This window comes from Typha angustifolia, chromosome 1 (genome assembly GCF_048772165.1).
Source record: "Typha angustifolia cultivar Huaian chromosome 1, ASM4877216v1, whole genome shotgun sequence".
In the NCBI taxonomy this organism is placed as follows: Eukaryota; Viridiplantae; Streptophyta; class Magnoliopsida; order Poales; family Typhaceae; genus Typha; species Typha angustifolia.
This window is the reverse complement of record NC_133239.1, coordinates 8425252-8446498: the sequence shown is the minus strand read 5'-3', so window position 1 is coordinate 8446498 and position 21247 is coordinate 8425252. Positions and strand designations below refer to the sequence as shown.

Below are 21247 nucleotides of genomic sequence, written 5' to 3'. Positions count from 1 at the left end.
AAGTTTTGAAAAATAGAACTTCTTGAGTTTTGAAAACCCTATTAAAAACGGTAAATTTGCTAGGATTTTACCAAAATTGTCAAACTTGATAGCGTTTCTTTAGTGTTTAATCCCAACACTTAACTAACGCGTCAAATCTATTAATATAGAAAAATGCTTAATTATTCAACATTTTCATCAAGAATGAAAATGCTAAAATGTTCAGCATTTTACCTGAAATAGTAAAGTGCTCAAATTATAAACATTTTCAGTGGGGTATAGTTACTATCTCTTTTGGTAATAAATTTGAACAATAATCCATTTTAATAAATTGAATTTCTAACGGGACTATTTTGGTCAAAAACTCATGTGAAGTCCATTAATTTCGATGCATTTAATCCTTGTTCTCTTTTCTCCTCTTCTCCTCCTCTCCTCCTCCACCTCTCCCACAAAGTCGTACAATGGTTCTGCTTTTGTCCGCACCAACGTTTCCCACTTTCATCTCTTCCACCACCACCAAACTCCGTTGTCGCACCATCCGCGCCACCGCCGTTGCTACCCCTCCGAAGGATGCGGTTCTGGTCCGGCGAGCGGCAGAGGTGGCGGATCTCTCGGCGGGGTTGACCTCGCCGCACCCGAACTTTGGCTGCGTGATTGCCCGCAAGGATGGGGAAGTGGTGGGAGAAGGATTCCTCTACGCGCAGGGGACCAAGTGCGCGGAGCTCCAGGCTGTGGAGAAGGCCGGCGAGCTCGCCCGCGGCGCCACCGCCTACCTCAACTTGGAACCTGGTGACTGCTGCGGCGACTACACTGCTGTTTCCTCCCTTGTCCAGGTTTGATCAATTTTGCGACTTGGAAAGCTCTTGATTCTATGTTGTTTCTTTTTTCCTTTTTGAATTGCTAAATTGGGCTTTTGCGTAGTTTGTTCGATATTATGATATTTGAGAACTATATATTTAAAAGTGTGAATTTTCTGTTTTATTCTTCTACTTTAGAACTGAATTTTAGTTATGTTTTCTTTGCTTAGTGTCGAATAAAGTTTCTTTCGCTGCATTCCAGTTCGTTTCTCTTTCTTCTTTTTTGTTGTCAACAACCTCTGCTTCCGTGATCTGTGTAATGTACACTTCAATCTAATCTAATTTGCATTTATGCAGTCTTGACGATTTGGAGCTCTCCTTTTTTCTGCCTTGTTTATTTTTAATGGAGTTTCTGAAGTGTGTTTGATGCTTATTCTATATTTTTGTCGTTTTAAAATGTGATCTTTTGAACTATTTCTTCTATGTTTTTGTTAGTTTGATGTCTTTCGGGTACTAAGAATAATTGTCGGTATTTTGATTGGTATTATTTCATTTTCATCAAAAGTGTCATCTTTGGCAGCATTCCGGTTTTCTTTCTTGTGTTTGCCTTCTGCCATATAATGTAGAATCTTGCCCGTCGTTCCTTTTATTTATTTAGCACTTTGGATTGTAATCTTATTTGCATATGGGGAGTGTACATCTCTGATTTATATAGGGACTCGGAAAGATCTTGCTCGGTTTTGTCTTTTTATGGATTTCTCAAATAGGTTGCCTTTGTTGATTGACTTCGTTCGAAAATGTCATCATTGAAACTTCTTGTTCATCTTTTGTTTTGATTTAATGTTTGCTAAAGAAGTGTGCACACAGTTTGTTTAATTCTATCTTCTTTGTTTTGTATAAAAATTGTCATATTTTGGCTGCATTCTAGTTTGTTTCCCTTTGCTTTATTTACTGACCTGTTGTTTACCACCTTGCTTCTGTTAAACTTTTATTGATGTAGCACTTGATTTTGTTCTTACTTGCACATGTGGAGTTCAGATGCTGTCATGTAGCTATGCTTATATCTTTTGTGCCTCATGTTCATTTTACAGAAGACAAAAGTCCAAGTTTCTAATTTTATTGATTTAGCATGATACTCTTACTTTTGAGCTCTATTAGCATTTCTGCAATCTTTCTCTATCATTTCAATAATTTCTCTGCACTCATGGTAGTCAAAGTTTTGGTTGTAGCTCTATGGAATCTTAATATTACACTAGATCCAATTTTGCTCAGTCTTCATTGTTTTTTCTCTTTAAAGCAACAATATGGGAGACTTCTTGTAAGCACTGTTTCTGGAATTGTGTAATTATTACTTTGTATGGAGAATTTCATGTATATCCAATGTTATTGGGCTTAACAATGCAATTTTAGTGTCATCAGTAGGAAATTGGAGTTCTTTTGTGAACTTAAGGAATGGTTCCCCTGATGGCATTATTATTATGATTTTCAGGCATTTTAAACTAATGTTTATTAATTAGGCAGGAATTTCAAGAGTTGTGGTGGGACTTAGGCATCCGTTGCAGCACCTACGAGGAAAGTCTATACAAGCATTACGAAGTGAAGGCATCCAGGTTGATGTTGTCGGAGAAGATTTGCAGAGTAAATTGTTGGAGGTGACTCTTTCATCTGCATAAATTGCTTTTGTCAAAATTCTTGAGTATTTTCTACCATAGTTCTCATCTAATCATTCTAATTCATCATTCTTTGTTTCTTTTCTTTGGAGAAATAGTTATACATAATGTCAACATTGTGGAAATAAAGATATCTGTAATAGGATGTTTACCTTGGACTGCAAAAATCTAGTAATTCGTGAGGAGCGGGCAGCTCTGTGCCAATCCTGTGGGTTGGCACATGTTGTACCCGATGACTAACTAGTACTTCTTGCACTGCTGGTACAACGAAATGAAGTATTTATGGATGAAACTAGAATTGATGAACACTGATTGAACATCAGGGAAAATCCTATTAAAATAAGGTTCAGAAGGTTCAAAAGGATAGAACATTACATGCATAATTTTACTTTTAATGGTAATATTAGTGAAGCTCCACTTATTATTTGTCCAACTAATTTAGAGTAAGTGTGGTAGCCTACATGCTTTTTAGGGGAATAAAATTGATTGAAGAAGATATATTACAATACTAACCTAAGAACAGGAATGTGTTTCTGGAGATGGAGAACTGCACACATTTGTAGTTGCAAATGAATAGAAGATTGGGATCAATGATGTTTTTCTTCACATTTTAAGTTTTAAGATGCTAGTTGGTGTGATACGCTAAGGAGCTCTTCTGGTTCTGTGGTTAGTCATGAAGGTGAGAATGAGAATATTAAGGTTAGCTATATTGAAAGAGGGATGACTTCGTGCAATAATAAGGTTTGCCTCTTGCATCCAAGACGTAATTTGTTCAACTCATGAAAACAACCTCTTCATAAATAAGGGCTAAGCTAAGTAAATCTTTCTGCCATGGACTCTTTGTAATTGGGAGCCTCATGCACTAGGACCTTCCTTTTTTAGCTCAATTAGATTCGTACAAAGTTGGGAGTTGCATCTCACGAGGCACATAGGACAAAGTGCTTACATTACCGAATTGAGATTGGTATATTCTCATGAAACACGAATATGTTTAGGCTATTTTGATTTGACTTGTTGAAAGATCACAAAGGATAAATGACATGTAGGGAAGATGTCAACATGAAAATGGAAGAAGTTTGCAGAAATCTTTGAAGTCACATTTTCTTAAGGTCAAATACATGATATAAATGCCGATGGTTCACTCTTGTCATTTATCTGTACTCTAATCATAATCAATGATATACAATTGGTTGAGAAGTTAAGTGTTAGGTAGTGGAGTTTCCATTTCAATGCCTTTATAGTTTTAGGTATAGGAATTTGTTTTCAGCTAAAAAGGTTTGGAAGTAACAAAAGATTATAAAAATGTGGAAAATCATAATAACCTAGAAAATGAAAATTTTGAGTTTCATGACTAGTATATCAAGGTGGTGTTTCAACATTAGATATTATTCAATAGGATTGCTGAAAACTTGCCAGTAACTTTAAAAGCTTAAGTTGCTAAAAAATAGTGATTTATTCCTTTTATATTCTAACACTCTTCAGACATTTCTGATAGGCCCAAGAAGTTAACTCGACTTAAATGAGTGGAGATTTTTTCTTATAGCACGGTGAGATTAAACTCAAGACCTTCTTCTATCATATTATGTTAACTCGTCAATTACTCTAAAACTAAGCTATTAGAAAATGGTGTTTTCTTCTTCTTTTTATATTCTAACCAAGTAATTTTTGCTAATTTTGGATTGACCAATTATGTATATGCTTGCATTTTGAATGATTTATATAGTTTTGGAGGTGAAAACTTTGTTCTAGACCTTGGCCGTCTATATTGTTGAAGTTGTAATTAAACATGCATTACTACACGTATGTAGACATATATGTACCTTTATATATGTGGTGTATGTTCATATGTGTATAAATGATTGCATCTACATTTATATGTATTTGATAAGATTTGAGTTCAAATGCTCCATTCTACTTTCTGATTAACCTCTGTCAAGATATCTGGGTTGAATGTGTCAAATTTTGTTGTATGTTGTGGTCATGAAATATTTTACATAGCTCGGTCCATTTAAGGTGAATAAGTAAAGCAATGTTGAATAGTTATGTCAATCTTTTTCCATTCGATTGAGTCTTTTCTTTTTCACATTGTCCTCATGTATTCATTGTTTTGGCTCAGTGATTCTGCTCTCCTATATTTTGGTCTGTACGCTTGTGTCATTTTTTGAGAATACACAAGCTACCAAGCAGATATTGGGTTAAGGTCTTATTTTCCATACAAAATTCAAGTTGACTTCTGGGATGAAAGATGTAACAATCCAGAAAAACTTAATGACAAAATAATTCGTGATAATGATAATTGTTTACCTAGTTCAGTAACTAAAAATAACCTTCTGTATTTATTTCTTATTCCTAGATGAGCTTGTATCATTATTACCACTGCTGCTGTTGATTTTAAATAGTTGTTGCTTGCATGATAGTTATGCATATTTTTGTGGAATTTGTTGCAGCTTATGGCTGTTGTTGTTAACATCATGAAATTCTCTACTGTAGGAAGCTCTAAGATCCTGTCTAATTGTAAATGCTCCACTACTCTTTAGATCTGCCTACCATGTTCCGTTCTCAGTTCTCAAGTATGCTATGACCTTAGATGGTGAGGCAAATTCTTTTCTCTTGTCAGAAAGTTAGATATTTTGAGAGCTTTCTTTAGTGTCGTTTTCGTTGACAGAACTGTACATACATCTTGAAAGAAAGTTGATGGGTCATTGGCAGGAAAAATTGCAGCTAGCAGTGGACATGCTTCCTGGGTAAGCAGCAAACTATCTAGAAATAGAGTATTTGAGTTGCGTGGCAGAAGTGATGCCATTATTGTGGGTGGAAGTACTGTACGCCGTGATGGTATATATCTTCGAATACAACATTGTGACTGTAAAGTGAACCTTGTATTGCTATTATAAAATGATATGCTTTCTGGTGTAATGACAGATCCTCGGTTAACTGCGAGACATGGAGGTTCCCATGTTCCTGTACGAATTGTGATGTCACAAACTCTTGACCTCCCTGATGAAGCAAAACTTTGGAATGTCTTTGATGCATATACTATAGTTGCAACACAAAGGGGTGCTAGGAAAGATGTGCAGAGGAAGCTTGCTATGAAAGGTGTTGAAGTAGTTGAGTTTGACATACTGAATCCTAGGGATGTTATGGCATATTGCTATGACCGTGGTTACCTTTCTATATTGTGGGAGTGTGGTGGGACTCTAGCAGCACCAGCTATATCTGCCGGTATTATTCATAAGGTATATATGGGATTTGCACTAAACACTAGCAAGTCATTTCCAATATTGTCCTACAATTAAAGAAGCTTTAAAGACGTTATTTTGAGTTTTCTGAATTGATTCTTGTGTTGCATCAGTTACCCAGCATAAATCAACTCTAGCACAAGCCAATTTATGAACAGAAGGTGATTTAATGAAGGAAATTATTTGCATGTGAAAATGGTCCCTTAAGTTGCAATGCATAAACTGCATCTGCATTGGCAAAGTCAAGGCACATGCATATATGAGAATGCCATCCTATGGGACATGTTTTAGGTAGATAAAAGCGAGTTAAGCATGAAATGTGTCTGACTAGCTACTGAATTACATGGATTTTAAATTCATACATTGATATCTGACTAGCTTTTTTTTTTAATCTTTTTTATTTTGGTAATTCTAGTTTGGATATGTATTTTTTATTGTACTTGAATTTTTCAATAGTTCACTCACTGCGCTTGTTCTATGCAATGGCTTGACTGCCTGTATACCAGTGTGCTTTTTTGCAACTTTTAAATATAATATGATTACGTTCTTAATTCTTGAACATCCAAACTTGGATAAGAACTCAGATTGTTGGTAATCTAGATGGTTATCTTTCAAGTGTAGAAGTTTAATCATTTGAAGATCTTGCTATCTAGTTGAGCATCCTAAAGTTTTTTAAAGGTTCCCTTTGTTGCTGATCCATAAGGTATCTGGAAGCTTCAGATAGTGAAGGAAAGACATTAGGGGCATAAATAACTTGGACTATTTATGACCATCATCTATGTGGCATCCCGTGGTTATATTACTTGCATTGGCTAAGGTTGTGATTGGTTTGCTAAATTAGATATATAAGAAATGTTGGAATTTGGTGGTAGAGAGGGTGAGAAGATATTTCTATCACATGTACTGCTTAGGTTTCATGGAACAGATCCTAAGGTTCTGGAAGTCGTTGCTTTTTTCAGAAAAAACGAGAAGCTTCAGGATTTTTCTTTCAGGTGTTAGTTACTTTAAATGTGGTTGGCATCATTTATATGGTTAGATTTGTCTCCAACTTCTTGTCAAGCCAAGTTTAATATGCTATCGCGGTTTCCATGGAACACTTCAGACCAAGGTTTTAAGAATGGGGACTCATGCTTGCCAAAATCTTGTTGGAAGGACACTTGCTAGGCAATGTGACTACTGCTGCCTGACACAAATGTGGCAGAGAGTATCTGCAAGAGTCATAAACCCGATGGTATCCTGTCATCACCTTTGAGAAGAGACAGGGCTAGAGACCGATAGAGAGAAGGCACATCATCAAACCTCTGCCCTGCATCAATGTTAGATTAGATGATAACAATTAGGAGAAAATACAATTTACATCTGTGTGGTTAGGTCAAAGTTTAGAGTACCTCCCTAAACTTTTTTTTTGTATTACTTAAATTCCCTTATAGTTCTAATATATGCAATTGCCTTTACTATAAATGACCACAATGCACTTTTCCTTTTACAACATCTAATTAGAAAATTAATTTTTTAAATAAAAATCCTTATCTTATGCTTCTTTCACCTTAATCTTTCACGCTTTTATAATTTGTACATTGCAGATATTCCAAAAGAGATAATATAAAGGGAAAACGATCAATAGTTTCACCTATATGATAATATAAAGGGAAAACGATCAATAGTTTCACCTATATCTTTCACACTTTTATAATTTGGACATTACAAATATTCCAAAAAGAGATAATATAAAGGGAAAAATGACCAATAGTTTAACAGTTTTAATAGAAAATTATCTTTACCATTAGTTTTGTATGGAAAAACTAACAATTACACATAGGCTAGAACTACAAGGGGGTTAAGTGACAAATGAAAATTCAGAGAGGCATTTTGGAACTTGGCTTAATTACAAAGGGGTAAAATATATTTTCCCCTAACAATTATTTATGCCCAGTCATGATTATAAGCACCTTATCTTGTAAATGGAGTTGAACATTCTTGTCATTTTCTTCTGTGAGCTAGCCAGCTTATCATATCCAAGGAAGGTTCATACAACTTTTTAAGTTAACTGCAGCTTGGGTAAGCAGAAGAGGATTATTACCACTCAAACCTCTCCAATGCCTTTGTATAAGTACAGACAATCTACTTTTCAGTAGTTTCAGGTGAATAGTCCAAGAAGATGTGAGACGCTCTCACATTTGACTCAAAATTTTACAAAATCCTCCTCTTGAACTTTATCTTCTGCATTACATTTTTCAGTTATTTCATTTTCAAAGTATCACCTGTGAAATGTTAGCTTTTGGAGTGCGGATTTCATGGCGCATGAATTATGATTAACATTCTTTGATATTTTATAGAACCCGTATTTTTAAAATTTTTCCTTCATATATGATTCTTTCAGTGTATTTTCGTGTGAATATTATTTACTCCTACCACTATTAAATGATTGATCTTGTTCTCCCTTTAATATTTGGTTGGTTTGCAGGTTTTTGCGTTTATTGCCCCAAAAATTATTGGGGGCGTAAATGCTCCTTCACCAGTTGGAGAATTAGGAATGATTCAGATGTCTCAAGCACTTAATTTAATTGATGTCTCCTTTGAACAGGTGATCCCTACATGAGTTGTAGTCATATTCTTGTTTCCATTTTTGCTGGTCCATAGCTCCATGCACTATGTAATTAGTTATTATTGGTTCTAGATGTATATTTATAATATGCGCATGCTTACACGAGGTGTCCATGTGTTCGTACATGTTTTCTTGATGCGTGTCCTCTAAATCTTAAGCTCTGTGATATTGGAGTCTGAGCTCCTTTTTTATTTGGCTGTGTTGAATTGGAAAATAGTATATGTCTATGTCGAATCACTATGTTACTTGGCCCTTGTACTAGATATTCAGGATAAATTCTTTCTATTGTTATGTGCCTACAATGTTGTAAAGGAACATGATGTGTACTCTTGGTTGGTATATCTGCTTCCTTGATATTTTGTTTATTCAATGTGCTACTGTCCTATAAATCCTTCTCATTGTCCTTCAAAGATGATTTTATTTACTTCATCATCCTTGTATCTCATTGTGTTATGGCTAACCAATGAAGTTATGCAAAAGCTTAGTGAAGGGAGAAATTAATTGTTGGTTTATTAGATATTGGAATTGCCTTTGGGTATGTATATGTGTGTTTGTGAAATCGTGTGTAGGTATATTTATGTGTGGACATTTGCTTGAAAAGTCTACCTATATATGATTAGATTTACATAGAAACATATTTACTGTAAGCAATCTGTCTGTTGCATCTATTATTGTTTTTCTGATGTCTGCTTGTCTGTATGTTTCTCTGAGCTTCATTTGAAAATGCCTTGCTAGTTCTAGAAATATGGCTGCATAATTGGATCAGTTAATATCTTAATTCGTATACTAATCTGGTGAAGCATGAAATTGCAATAGGAATGAAATTAACTGCGAGGCTAGTTATTCATTGCTTTGCTTTCAACAAGAGCTGTATGGCCATAAAATGTGGTAACCACATTATATTAGTGGTTTTCTTTTAGATGATAGACATGTGGCTTCCTAAGAAAGTCCAAATAAAGTTACCTTCGTGTACTGCAGATTGGACCGGACATGCTAATCAGTGGATTTCTTCAGCCCATCCCAGATCTCTCACCTATAATTCCCTCAGCTGATGAAACTTCATCTCTTGATCCGAAGGTGTCTCCTTATGATACAAATATTATATCTTTTTATAAGACTTGGGATCCATTTGGAGCCTTCTCAAACTTTTCTCCTCATCCTTTGCACATGCCGAATGAAAATGGAGACTACTTCACATGGCCAACTGTCGAACACTATTATCAGGTATTGTCTTTGTCTTCTTTTCTTTCGAACACTATTATCTGATATTATCTTTGTTTGCTTTTCTTTATAATAAGTGGTTTTATGTTTTTGGAGCATCTAAGCATGCTGGAAAAGTAAAACATTACTGAAATTCTTATATTTTAATTTCTGACTATTTGCCGTGGCATCTGATGAACTGAAAATTTATTCATATTCTTAGGCACACAAGTTTATAGGAGTTGACAATCCTCTTGCATTGGATTTTGTTGAGCATATAAAGTTAACAAAGAGCCCAGAGGAAGCAGCACGCATGGGAAGGAAATTGCAAAGAGAGCATCCTGAACTGGTAGGCCTTGCGGCTTATAGGAAAGGTTTACCTTATTTGTTTAGACATCAGGTGCAGCTGTACTAATGTTTATGTTCATTTGAAAATGTGGTTCTTTATATATATAGCTGATAGGGCCTACGGAACAATTCCTTAAAGATCTGGATTTATTACAGAAAGTAGTCTGCGCAACCGACGGAAAATATTCACCAAATATTCTCCCGTAGTCAGAAAATTACGAAACCAAGTGAGATTGATCCGTAATTCCCTAATCTACATTTTTCGTATTTATGCCCTTCGCAGATTTGAACTACAACTGAGACGAAATCACGATATAGTGGGGATAAAAGTAGTGGTGACGGGTAGAGTGGATGTTAGGGTTACGGATGATAATAGATATGAGGGTAGATAGTTGATATAGTTTAAGGGATAAAGACAAAAGAGAAGAAGTGGTCGAGATCCTAAGGAAGAGGGAGGATTCGATAGACAAGGAAGATTAAAAGTTAGAAGAGATCTTGCCAAGGGTAGAGGTGGCTGGTTGGTGAAGAGGGAGGAGGGAGATTAGGGTAGAGAGACTAGAGAGAAAATAGAAAGGTAAGAAACTAATATTCATTAAGTATATTGATTTTGGCTGCCATCCACACCGTTATATAGGTTAGCCAACAAGTCAAAATAACAATTATTAACTCTAATTTTAGTGGACTCTTGCAGATCATGTTCGAACGCGCCCAACTGCTTTTGAATGCACAGATGGCGTTCTCTGTCGATGCAAACTTAATATGGGAGTTCGAACGCGTCGGATAGCGTTTGAACGCACATTTCACGTTCCTTGTTTTTGCGAACTTGTTGCAGGCGTTCGCAAAGGCATTTGAACACGCCCCCTTCCACATTTGAATGCGATTTACAGAAAAATTATTTTAATGAAAATAAATAACTAATGTAATAAGAAAAGACTAACAAGGTGTATCAGCTCATCATGCTTTTCCCACCTTATCTTCAAAGTGTAAAGTTGGGGGGAAACGCTCTAAGATGTCCGTCTCCAACTCCCATATCGCCTCATCGAATAGCTTGCCAAGCTACTCGACTAGAATCTCCATCTCTAATTTGGTACCATGATGTCGGCGCTTAGCAAGTACATGAACTGGCTCTACAATCTCTGTCTTCTTCAATGGCTCCGGTAAAACTAATCCAACGATCTCATGATCTCTAATTTGCTCCCTCAGCAATGAAACATAAACGACAGGATGCACTCTCGACCCCTCAAGGCAGCTCCAAACGATACGCAATCGGACCCATATGCTCTAACACCCCAAACGGACCGAAGTAGCGATGTGTTGGCTTCTGATTTCACATCGGACGCAAGGTCATTTGTCAATACAGCTGCACCCTCATGAACATCGAACTGTCGATGTTGAACTCCTTCTCTCGATGGCTGCGATCATAAACTTGTTTTATGCAGTTTGAGCAAGTTTAAAATGGGTATGCAACATCCTCAATGTTGCGTCTCTATCCATCAAAGCTAAGTCCACTTTTGTCCGATCTATAGATGCCACTGGGTCATAAGCGCATAATGTTGGAGTCATGCGCCCATACAACACCTCGAATGTTGGAGCCGTGCGCCCATACAACACCTCTAATTTGGTACCATGACGTCGGCGCCTAGCAAGTACATGAACTGGCTCTACAATCTCTGTCTTCTTCAATGGCTCTGGTAAAACTAATCCAACGACCTCATGATCTCTAATCCGCTCTCTCAGCAATGAAACATAGAAGACAGGATGCACTCTCGACCCCTCAGGGCAGCTCCAAACGATACGCAACCGGACCGACATGCTCTAACACCCCAAACGGACCGAAGTAGCGATGTACTGACTTCTAATTTCGCATTGGACGCAAGGTCACTTGTCAATACGGTTGCATCCTTATGAACACCGAACTGTCGATGTCGAACTCTTGCTCTCGATGGCTGCGATCATAAACTTGCTCTATGCAGTTTTGAGCAAGTTTAAGATGGGCACGCAACATCCTCAATGTTGCGTCTCTATCCATCAAAGCTAAGTCTACTTCTGTCTGATCTATAGATGCCAATGGGTCATAAGTGCATAATGTTGGAGCCGTGCGCCCATACAACACATCGAATGGAGTCATGCTAATACTGCTATGGTGGGCGGTGTTGTAAGACCACTCCGCCCACGGTAAGAACTCTAACCATCGTCTCGGCATCTCTCCAACAAAGCACTGCAAGTACTGCTCAATGACTCGATTGACCACCTCGGTTTGGCCGTCCATCTGTGGATGGTAGGCCGAACTGTAGTTCAATAGAGTCCCCTATAATCTGAAAAGTTCTATCCAAAAGTTGCACATAAATACATGATCATGATTCGAGATAATCATGTGTGGCATGCCATGCAACCGAACAATATCTCTAACAAAAATTTCAGTCGTTGACTTGGCTGAAAATAAATGTGACAATGCAGAAAAGTGCACATACTTGCACAATCTGTCAACCACTACAAAAATAATGGAATAATCACGTATCAGTAAAAGATTTTTTATAAAATTCATAGAAATGCCTTCCCAAACACAGTCCGATATCGGTAGTGTAAAGCACGAACAAAACTCCTCACATCTCACCTCAATCCTGGTCACGTGTAACTCTGTGATATTCTTTTATAAGTCAAGACACCCTCATGACTAGCCTCTGGAGTTTGATAGAAGTGCTCCAATAATTTCTGCTGCAATCCATTATTTGCAGGCACCCGAATTTAGCCGCAGTCCAGCAGCAAATTGCTTCGATTCTCTAACTCTGGATGGCGTTCCGGATCATCCAGCGCCTATAACAATCTTAAAACATCTGGGTCAGAGGTACATGCATACCTCAGCTCATCAAAAAAAGAAAAAATGAGAAGAATAGGCTGCGATCTCGACCGTATCGGGTTACCGCGATAGTGCATCTGCCGCTCTATTTTTCGTTCCTTTATTGTATTAAATTTCATAATCATACTTCAGCAATTTTGTGACTTATTTTTGCTGTGTCGGAGTGTGAATACGTTGTCCCATAAAGTATGAAAGGCTTTTTTGATCGGTTCGGATAACTACCGATCAAATAAGACTTCCACTTTGTCACCGCATGCAAAATTGCCAACATCTCTCTCTCGTAGGTCGGTATTTTATTGGGATTTTTGTGATAAGGCCTTGCTAAGAAAGGCTATGCAACGTCCTCCTTGCATTAGTATAGCTTCTATGCTAACTTCTGACGCATCACATTCCACGACGAACTCTTTGGTGAAGTCTAGCAGAGCTAGAACGGGCGTCGTTGTCATTGTTGTTTTTAGTTTTTCAAAGGCTATAGTGGCTTTATCCGTCCATCTAAAAATGTCTTTCCTCAGCAAAGAAGTGAGATGAGTAGTGATCTTGCCATACCCGACGATGAAGGGGGCGATAATACTTGGTCAGCCCTAAGAATCCTCGCAATCTTGTGGTGGAAGTAGTGATCGACCAAGCGGTTATGCATGCCACCTTTTGAGGATCCGTCGCCATTTCTTCCGCTGTGATGATGTGGCTTAAATACTCCAATTGTGGTATTCCTATAGGCACTTGGACTTCTTAATCTTTACTTGGTTTTGCTTCAACAAATTCACCACATCCTTAAAATACTGCCAATGCTCTATTTGAGTCCTGTTGTACACCAAAATGTCGTAAAAAAATACCAAGACGTACTTTCGTAGTAGAGGCCAAAAAATATCATTCATGAGGTCTTGAAAAGTAGTTTGAGTATTGGTGAGACCAAAGGGCATCACTTAGAACTCGTAGTGCCCGTCTGGTGTCCTAAATGCAGTTTTGTGCACATCCGTCGGGTGAACTCTAATTTGATGATACCCGACTCTCAAGTCAAGCTTGCTGAATATGGTCCCCTCTACAAGCTCGTCCAACAACTCCTCTATGATCGGAATAGGATACCAGTTCTTGACGGTGATAGCGTTTAGTGCCCAGTAATCGACACAAAAACGCTATATCCCGTCCTTTCGCACTAATAGCATGAGCGATGAGTAAGATCTATGACTTGGTTGTATGTGGCCTTGCTCCGACATCTCGGCTACCATCTTGGTAATAATTTCCTTTTGCATATGTGGATATCGATACAGCCTCATGTTCGCCAGTGCAGCCTCGAGCACAATTTCTATGCGATGGTTCGTCGTTCGCCTTAGTGGCAACTCCTTTGGCTTCTCAAATAGTTCAGCAAACTTATCTAATAAATTAGACAAATCAATTGTGGTACCTGGACTCATTATGGGCTCATCTCTTGTTGGTCCTAACTGAAGACGATAGGCCAAATCACTCGTATAAGACAGCCCCACCATCGACTGCATCGCTAAAATCGGTGAAGATCGAATGCCATCAAGCTGCACATCTTTGTTTCCTTGTTTAAATTTCATCCATATGCTCCGGAAATTAAAAAGTGATGGGTCTCAAACTTTGTAAACACTGAGCGCTAAGGACAATGTCCGCTCCTCGCAGCGCCAATAGATACAAGTCCACAATGATGTCGTGTCCTTGCACTCGTATACCGACTCGGCGACACAATCTCTCCGCCCGAAGCTTCGTGCCGTCTCCAATAGCAACGTCAAACCCTGCGGTCGGTTCAGCATCCAAGCCCAACTTCTTAACTAACCTCTCGTCTAGAAAGTTGTGTGTACTTTTGAAACTGATGAGAATGTGCATACAATGCTTTCTAACGAGTCTGTTCACCCGCAATGTCCTCGGCACGGAAGTACCCGAATATACATGCATCGATATTTCAGCTTGGATATCTTCCTTCGTGCCCTCCTCCATGGCCTCCTCATAGATCTCCTCTGAACACTCTTCATCACCAACAACCTCATCGTCCTCCTCGAGATCGTCGATGAGCATTACACTCCCGATCGGTTTGGAACATCGATGACCGGGGGTGAAACGTTCATCGCATAAAAAACAAAGGCCCTTTGCTCTTCGGTCCTCTACCTGAGTAGGTGTGAGGGTTTGAACGGGGGGTTTTGTGCCTCTGATATCGGAAGGTCTCAAAGGTGGTCGTGCTTTAGTACTAGCAGCCGTTGTCGTTGAACCCACAGAATTTTTAGTTGGCGTTCTAGGCGCAAATCGTCCATCTCAATTGTCCCAATTGGCTTTCGTTGCCATCTTGAGAGCTTTGTGCTTTTGCTCCATCCTCATGGTCTTCTCAAAGGTCTCCTCAAGAGTGGTAGGACAAAGAGCACGAACATCCGCCTGGATCTCCTTCCGCAGCCCTAAAATGAATATGCTCATCAATGTTGGTTCAGGCCAAGGTGGCTCGCAACGACTATTAACTCTTTCAATTCTGCTTGGTATTCTAATACGGTTGTCCTCTGAATTATCTTGCTTAATGTGGCTATAAAATTTTCATATGCTGTGATACATTTAGTTTGGATCTTTTCTTACTGCATTAGTTGTTTATTTTTATTAAAATAAAATTTTTGTAGCTCGCGTTCGAACACAGAAGGAGTTGCGTTTAAACACAGGAGGGGTTGCGTTCGAACGCCCTTGCGAACACTTACATCAGGTTTGCAAATATAAAGAACGCGAAATGCACGTTCGAATGCGGTGGGGCGCGTTTGAACGCGGTGTTCAAACGCCTGCATCACGTTCGCACATACAGAGAACGTCTTTTGTGCGTTCGAACCCGATCGGACGCGTTCGAACACGATCGGCAGGATTACACTAGGATTAGGGTTAATTATTATTATTAGGGCTTTTGGCTAGCCTCTATAAAGGTTTGGATGGCAGCCAAATTCATTATGCTATTGGATTATTGATTTCTTGCCTCTTATCTTCTCTCTATTCTCTCTCCCTCCCTCTTCACCGTCCTTCCACCTCTACCATTGGCAATGTCTCTCATAACTTCTAATCTTCCTCGTCTGTTGAGTTCTCTCTCATTTTTGGGATCTCGACCACTTCTTTTCCTTCGTCTATATCCCTTAACTACATCCACCATTCACCTTCATCTCTATACTCATCTATAATCCTAACATCCACTCCACCTGTCACCACCACTATCACCCACATTAATTCGTGTTTTCGTCGCAGTTGCAGTTCGAATTTGCGAAGGGCGTAAATACTAAAATTATAAATTAGGGAGTTATAGATCTAATCCAATTGGTTTCATAATTTTCTGACTACAGGAGAATATTTAGTGAATATTTTTCCACGGTTGCGCAGACTGATTTCTGTAATAAATCCAGATCTTGAAGGAATCGTGATACACTTAGTTAGGATTTTATCTAATTAGCTAAATCCAACTCTGCACAGTTTCGGAAAAATATTTGTAGAATCTTCGACACATATCCAAATAATATCAAATCAGTTGGATAAGGTCGACAACCTCTAGATCTACAACTTTGATATTTATGACTTCTCCAGATTTAGAATATATCTATGATAAAACGAAAGCTTAATCCAAAAGGTATTCAGAGAAGATAAGGAATATTGGTTTAGTTGGTTTGTTAAGGTTTCATATTGTTTTAGGACTTGTTGGCTAGCCTCTATAAATATGTGGATGACACCCAACTTTACATTGCTATTGGATTCTTGATTTCTTGCCTCCTATTTTCTCTCTAGACTCCTCCTCCCTTGTCCCTATTCACCATCCTTCCACCTCTACCGTTGGTAAGGTTTCTCCTCGCTTCTAATCTCCCTCGACTGTCGAGTCACCCCTCTTCTTTGGGATCTCAACCACTTCATTCCCTTCGTCTATTTCCTTTAATCACTTCCACAATCCACCTCATCTCCATACCTATCCATAACCCTAACATCCACTCCACCCGTCACCATCACCATCACCCACGTTATTCTATATTTTCGTCTCTGCTACAGTTCGAATTTACGAAGGGCGTAAATACGAAAGTTGTAGATTAGGAAGATACGGATCCAACCCAATTGGTTTTGTAATTTTCTAACTACCGGAGAATATCTGACGAATATTTTTTCACGGTTGCCCGGACTGCTTCCTACAATAAATTTAGATCTTAAGGAATTATTTCGTAGCTGATCTTTTGGTTCTAGATCCCATCAATTTGGTATTCGAGCTTTAACAAATTGGTATCAGAGCCTATCAAATTGGTATCAGAGCTTATCAAATCGTTCCGTAGCCGATCGTTTGGTACCGTAACTTATTATGCTACTATCCCAAATCTGCGTGTAATTCTTCTGCAAAAGTCAGCCCAATCGGTAAATCCTCCACCATGAATAATCGATCGATACCAATGCAATGCCATTCCTTAGAAATGAAAGCTTGCCATCTGGACCTTTGCATCCTCCATTGTCCCTTGACAATCAAAGTATTGTTCCACTTGAAACACCGAATCCGTCATATGGTTGCGACCTTCGCTACCTTGGAATTTTTGAAAGTCCAAACGTGCGGTTCTTCTCCGAATAGCATTATCGGGTTTGCGAAAGATCCTTGATTCCGGTCTAAATCTTTGTGCTTGTTGATCTCTTTCTCGGAATCCTCAAGCTCGCCTATCACCATCTCCAAAGGGATCAACATCATCCTCTAAATGCCAATCCTCTTCATCGATGAAGCGTACCGATGCTACATGCCTCTTGGGTTCCACCGCCGTTGGTCTTGGGCTGTGTATGGGAGGTGAGGGATAATGTGTAGGAATAGGTAAAAGAGGATCATTGACATTAACATGTACTATGACCTGTAGGGTATCGGTTTGGCGTGGTCTCACTGTTGGTTCTTCTTGAGGCACCGATCTTCGTCGAGGAGATGATGAAGCCTATCAGTTCATGACATATTCTTTTAAAACTGCATTGCGTAAACCCTATGCAGCAAAGTTTGGAACATGCCCTTAAGTTTATCCACCAAGCCCATGTTCATGTCTGTGGACGTTGGTTGACTCGGTTCTAGCGTGGCCGCCCTAAGGGAATCAGTCTCTTGATTAGGGTTATCGTGGATTGAGTCTTTCCTTGTCGGTGTGTTCTCCATTGATCTCCTTGTTGATGCCATCTTTCTTATTTCCACTATTAATGGAGGTTCAAGGTTAATCTGGCTCTGATACCAATGATAGGGCCTACGGAACGATTCCTTCAAGAATTAGATTTATTGTAGGAAACAGTCTGTACAACTGAGGAAAAATATTCACCAACTATTCTCCCATAGTCAGAAATTTACGAAACCAAGTGGGATCGATTCGTAACTCCTTGATTTATGTTTTTTGTATTTACGTCCTTCACAGATTCAAACTGCAACTGGGATGAAATCACGATATAGTGGGGATGAAGGTGGTGGTGACGGATGGAGTGAATGTAAGGGTTATGGATGATAATGGATATAAGGGTGAATGATTGATGTAGTTTAAGGGATAAAGACGAAGGGGAAGAAGTGGTCAAGATTCCAAGGAAGAGGGAGGATTTGAAAGATGAGGGAGAGACCTTGCTAACGGTAGAGGTGATTGGTTAGTGAGATTAGAGTAGAGAGACTAGAGAGAGAATAGAGAGGCAAGAAACTAATATTCATTAAGCATATTGATTTTGGTTGCCATCCACACCCTTATAGAGATTAGCCAATAAGTCAAAATAATAATTATTAACCCTAATTTAGTGGACTCCCACCGATTGCGTTCGAACGCACAAAAGGCGTTTTCTGTCGATGTGAACATGATGTATGCGTTCGAATGCAGCGCTCGAACCTGTCCGATTGCGTTTAAATGCACATTTTGCATTCTCTGTTTTTGTGAATCTGATGTAGGCGTTCGCAAAGGCGTTCGAACGTGTCCCTTTCCGCGTTTGAACGCGATCTATAGAAAATTTATTTTAATAAAAATAAATAACTAATATAAGAAGAAATGATTCTAACAAGGTGTATCAATAGTTTTAATAAATATACATAACAAGAATTATCTCTTTTTTCCCTTTTATAAAATCATGGAGAAGAATGATATACATTGTTTTTCTTTCAAAGAAAATGCGTAATTTTCAATTTCCTGTGTAAAGATGGCGCAAATCTTTTATTTTGGGCGAGTTTCTGTTCTTTATAGGTGTATTAGAATGAGAATACAATTACCGCTATGAAAACCCCCATGGTACATTATGTCTAAAGGATGTTCTGTGATCTGTTAACATTTATAGCCGCATTTTAACTGGCCTCACTTAGTTTCATTTCTCAGAACTACTATAATTGTCAATTCAATTGGGTATTGAATGGTTACTGGTTATCAAGGAAATAGCTCGATGTAAGATCTAACACAAAATCATATTTTTGCCTCAAAACAGGTTCGACCTGATTGGGAATCCACTAAGATTGATACCATGTACAGAGCTTTGAAATGCAAGTTTTCAACATATCCACAGTTGAACTCAATGCTGAAGTCAACTGCAGGATCTGTTCTTGTTGAAGCTTCACCACACGATCTCTTTTGGGGCGGAGGACGCGAGGGAGAAGGCTTAAATTACTTGGGCAGACTGCTGATGAGATTAAGGTCAGAGCTTCTGGGAGAGGTCTCCAAGGTGAGCATAGCTGAGTCAGCTTGATTCACATAATTCTTAATACAATATTTCTATGGATGAGTAGCCTTCTATCGTATAAATGTGCTATCATGGGGAAACCAGTTATGTTAATCACAGTCAGTACTACATGGCCATTATTAGTGAACACAGCAGTGAACAGGGCTAGAATCTGACTATTTACGGTGATTATCATCAACTAGAGAGGATGATCCTTTTCAATTGTAGCCCATCATTCCTTTAATTAGTTGGTTGGCATTTTTAACCCTTTCGTTGAACAGCATGTATGAATATGAATGTGAATGTGTACCAAAGTAATACTTTCTGCTGAAAGAAATCTTTTTTATTTAATTATTATTTTTCTTACGAAAGGCCACAACTGTGTTTCATTGAAAATAAAACAATTAACCTCCAAACCGGCTGTTGACACAAAATCCTACGTAATCACAAAACACAAAACCCTGCACAGTATAGTAACTCCTAAAACAACCAAACTACTTCACACTAGTACACTACTAGCCAAAAACAAGGGTTGAAACCAAACAGAAAACACGACTACTACTACGTCAGCTCCAGTTCTCTTTATCAGTAGACAGAATATTAACACAGTTAGCAGTTATACAAGTTTCATCATATCAATTATAATGGGAAAAAAGTATACCTTACTCTTCAGCAGCAGCTCCATTCCTTAGGTATCATCCAAGATCATCACTTCCTCAATCACCCTCTTTGCCTTCTTAGTAGCGGTTTCTCGTTTTATCCCCGCATGGCATAAAAACAAAGAGGTTACTCTATGCTTCAACTCCTACCAAAATTTTGCGCTTAACTACCATTTATTACAACTGACCCGTCGACACACAAGCAGCACCCTATCCGTAATAAATTCTCTAATCAGAATCCTATTGACAGACAAGCAATAATAAAGCTCTCATTTTTAAAGGATATTACTTTCTAAATTTTTTGGAGAGGATCAAAAGATTATGCCCCCATTATTCGAAAATCTAAACATTGATTTTACGGTGAAAATCCCATTTCCAGAAAGCCTCTATTTAATTTCATGCTGACCCCAGTTCAACTGAATGCCACTAGTTACATTCTCGTTTGACTAGTAATCTAAGGGTATAATTTGATTCCCAATATTGATGCGGGCCCAAATTTGCCCATGGATCTTGATTTTGAACTTGAGGTGAAAGCTCGGTTTACCGCGAAACGTTAATGTTAAGATGTTCTTAAGTTCCCATGGTTCTATTAGCTTAAGGTTTTAGCAGTTGGTAGACCGAGGTTGGAGGCACAAATCTACTAGAATGGATAGTTGAATGGAGGCCAAGAGGTGGTGGTGGTTGGCCCAAGTGATGTGCAGTATAGAGGTGGCCGCAATGGAGAGGGTACTTAAGGTCGTTTGTAAAGGGAGAGGGGGTGGGGGAGAAGCTAGACCATCACCTAGGGACAAGTGGTGCTGGTCAATCAAGGAGATTACCGAAACCTTGGAGAGTCCAAAGGGCCTAAAACTCTGGTAGTTGTTCCCTTGGAAGGCAGGAATTCAATGCAACTGAGATTAGGATGATTAAAGGTGTAAATCAGGACTTATGGTGTTAGTATGTGGCGATATAGACGTGGAAGGTGGAAGGTGGAATATTGGCTAGGGTTAGGGTTTTGGAAGGTGGAAATGGTAGCGGTAGTGAAATAAAGCATAAAGCTAGACGAAGAGGGAGAAGTGGATTGTACTCTTAGGGATGAGAGGGGATGATCAGATGTAAGGGAAGGGAGGTGGCGATGTTAACCACAACCGAGAATGAAGCTCGACGAGAGATGGGGAGGTCGCACAAGAGGGAGAGTGGGGCAGAAGAGTCTTGCAGCAAAGCCAATGAGTTTAATATTCATTCAATAATTAAACTATGGTCAGCACCTAA

At 38.7% G+C, this 21247-nt stretch overlaps 1 protein-coding gene across 1 annotated transcript; it reads left to right on the top strand.

Moving 5' to 3' along the window:
• Positions 1–377: 377 nt before the first annotated feature.
• LOC140767534 (riboflavin biosynthesis protein PYRR, chloroplastic) lies at positions 378–19615 on the top strand. Its single transcript, XM_073107488.1, has 9 exons — positions 378–812; positions 2294–2428; positions 4937–5036; positions 5156–5281; positions 5369–5682; positions 8150–8269; positions 9269–9514; positions 9714–9839; positions 19107–19615. Exons 1-9 carry the CDS (start codon positions 441–443, stop codon positions 19362–19364), a joined length of 1797 nt encoding a protein of 598 aa, XP_072963589.1. The 5' UTR covers positions 378–440; the 3' UTR covers positions 19365–19615.
• The last annotated feature ends 1632 nt before the right edge of the window (positions 19616–21247 follow it).

What these genes read in the sequence shown, in the direction of transcription:
- LOC140767534 (XM_073107488.1), top strand. Translation starts at nt 441, where the DNA reads ATGGTTCTGCTTTTGTCCGCACCAACGTTTCCCACTTTCATCTCTTCC. An exon ending in CTGTCGAACACTATTATCAG is followed by an intron (nt 9,515 to 9,713) that starts GTATTGTCTTTG and finishes TCATATTCTTAG; the next exon opens with GCACACAAGTTTATAGGAGT. An exon ending in AAAGAGAGCATCCTGAACTG is followed by an intron (nt 9,840 to 19,106) that starts GTAGGCCTTGCG and finishes GCCTCAAAACAG; the next exon opens with GTTCGACCTGATTGGGAATC.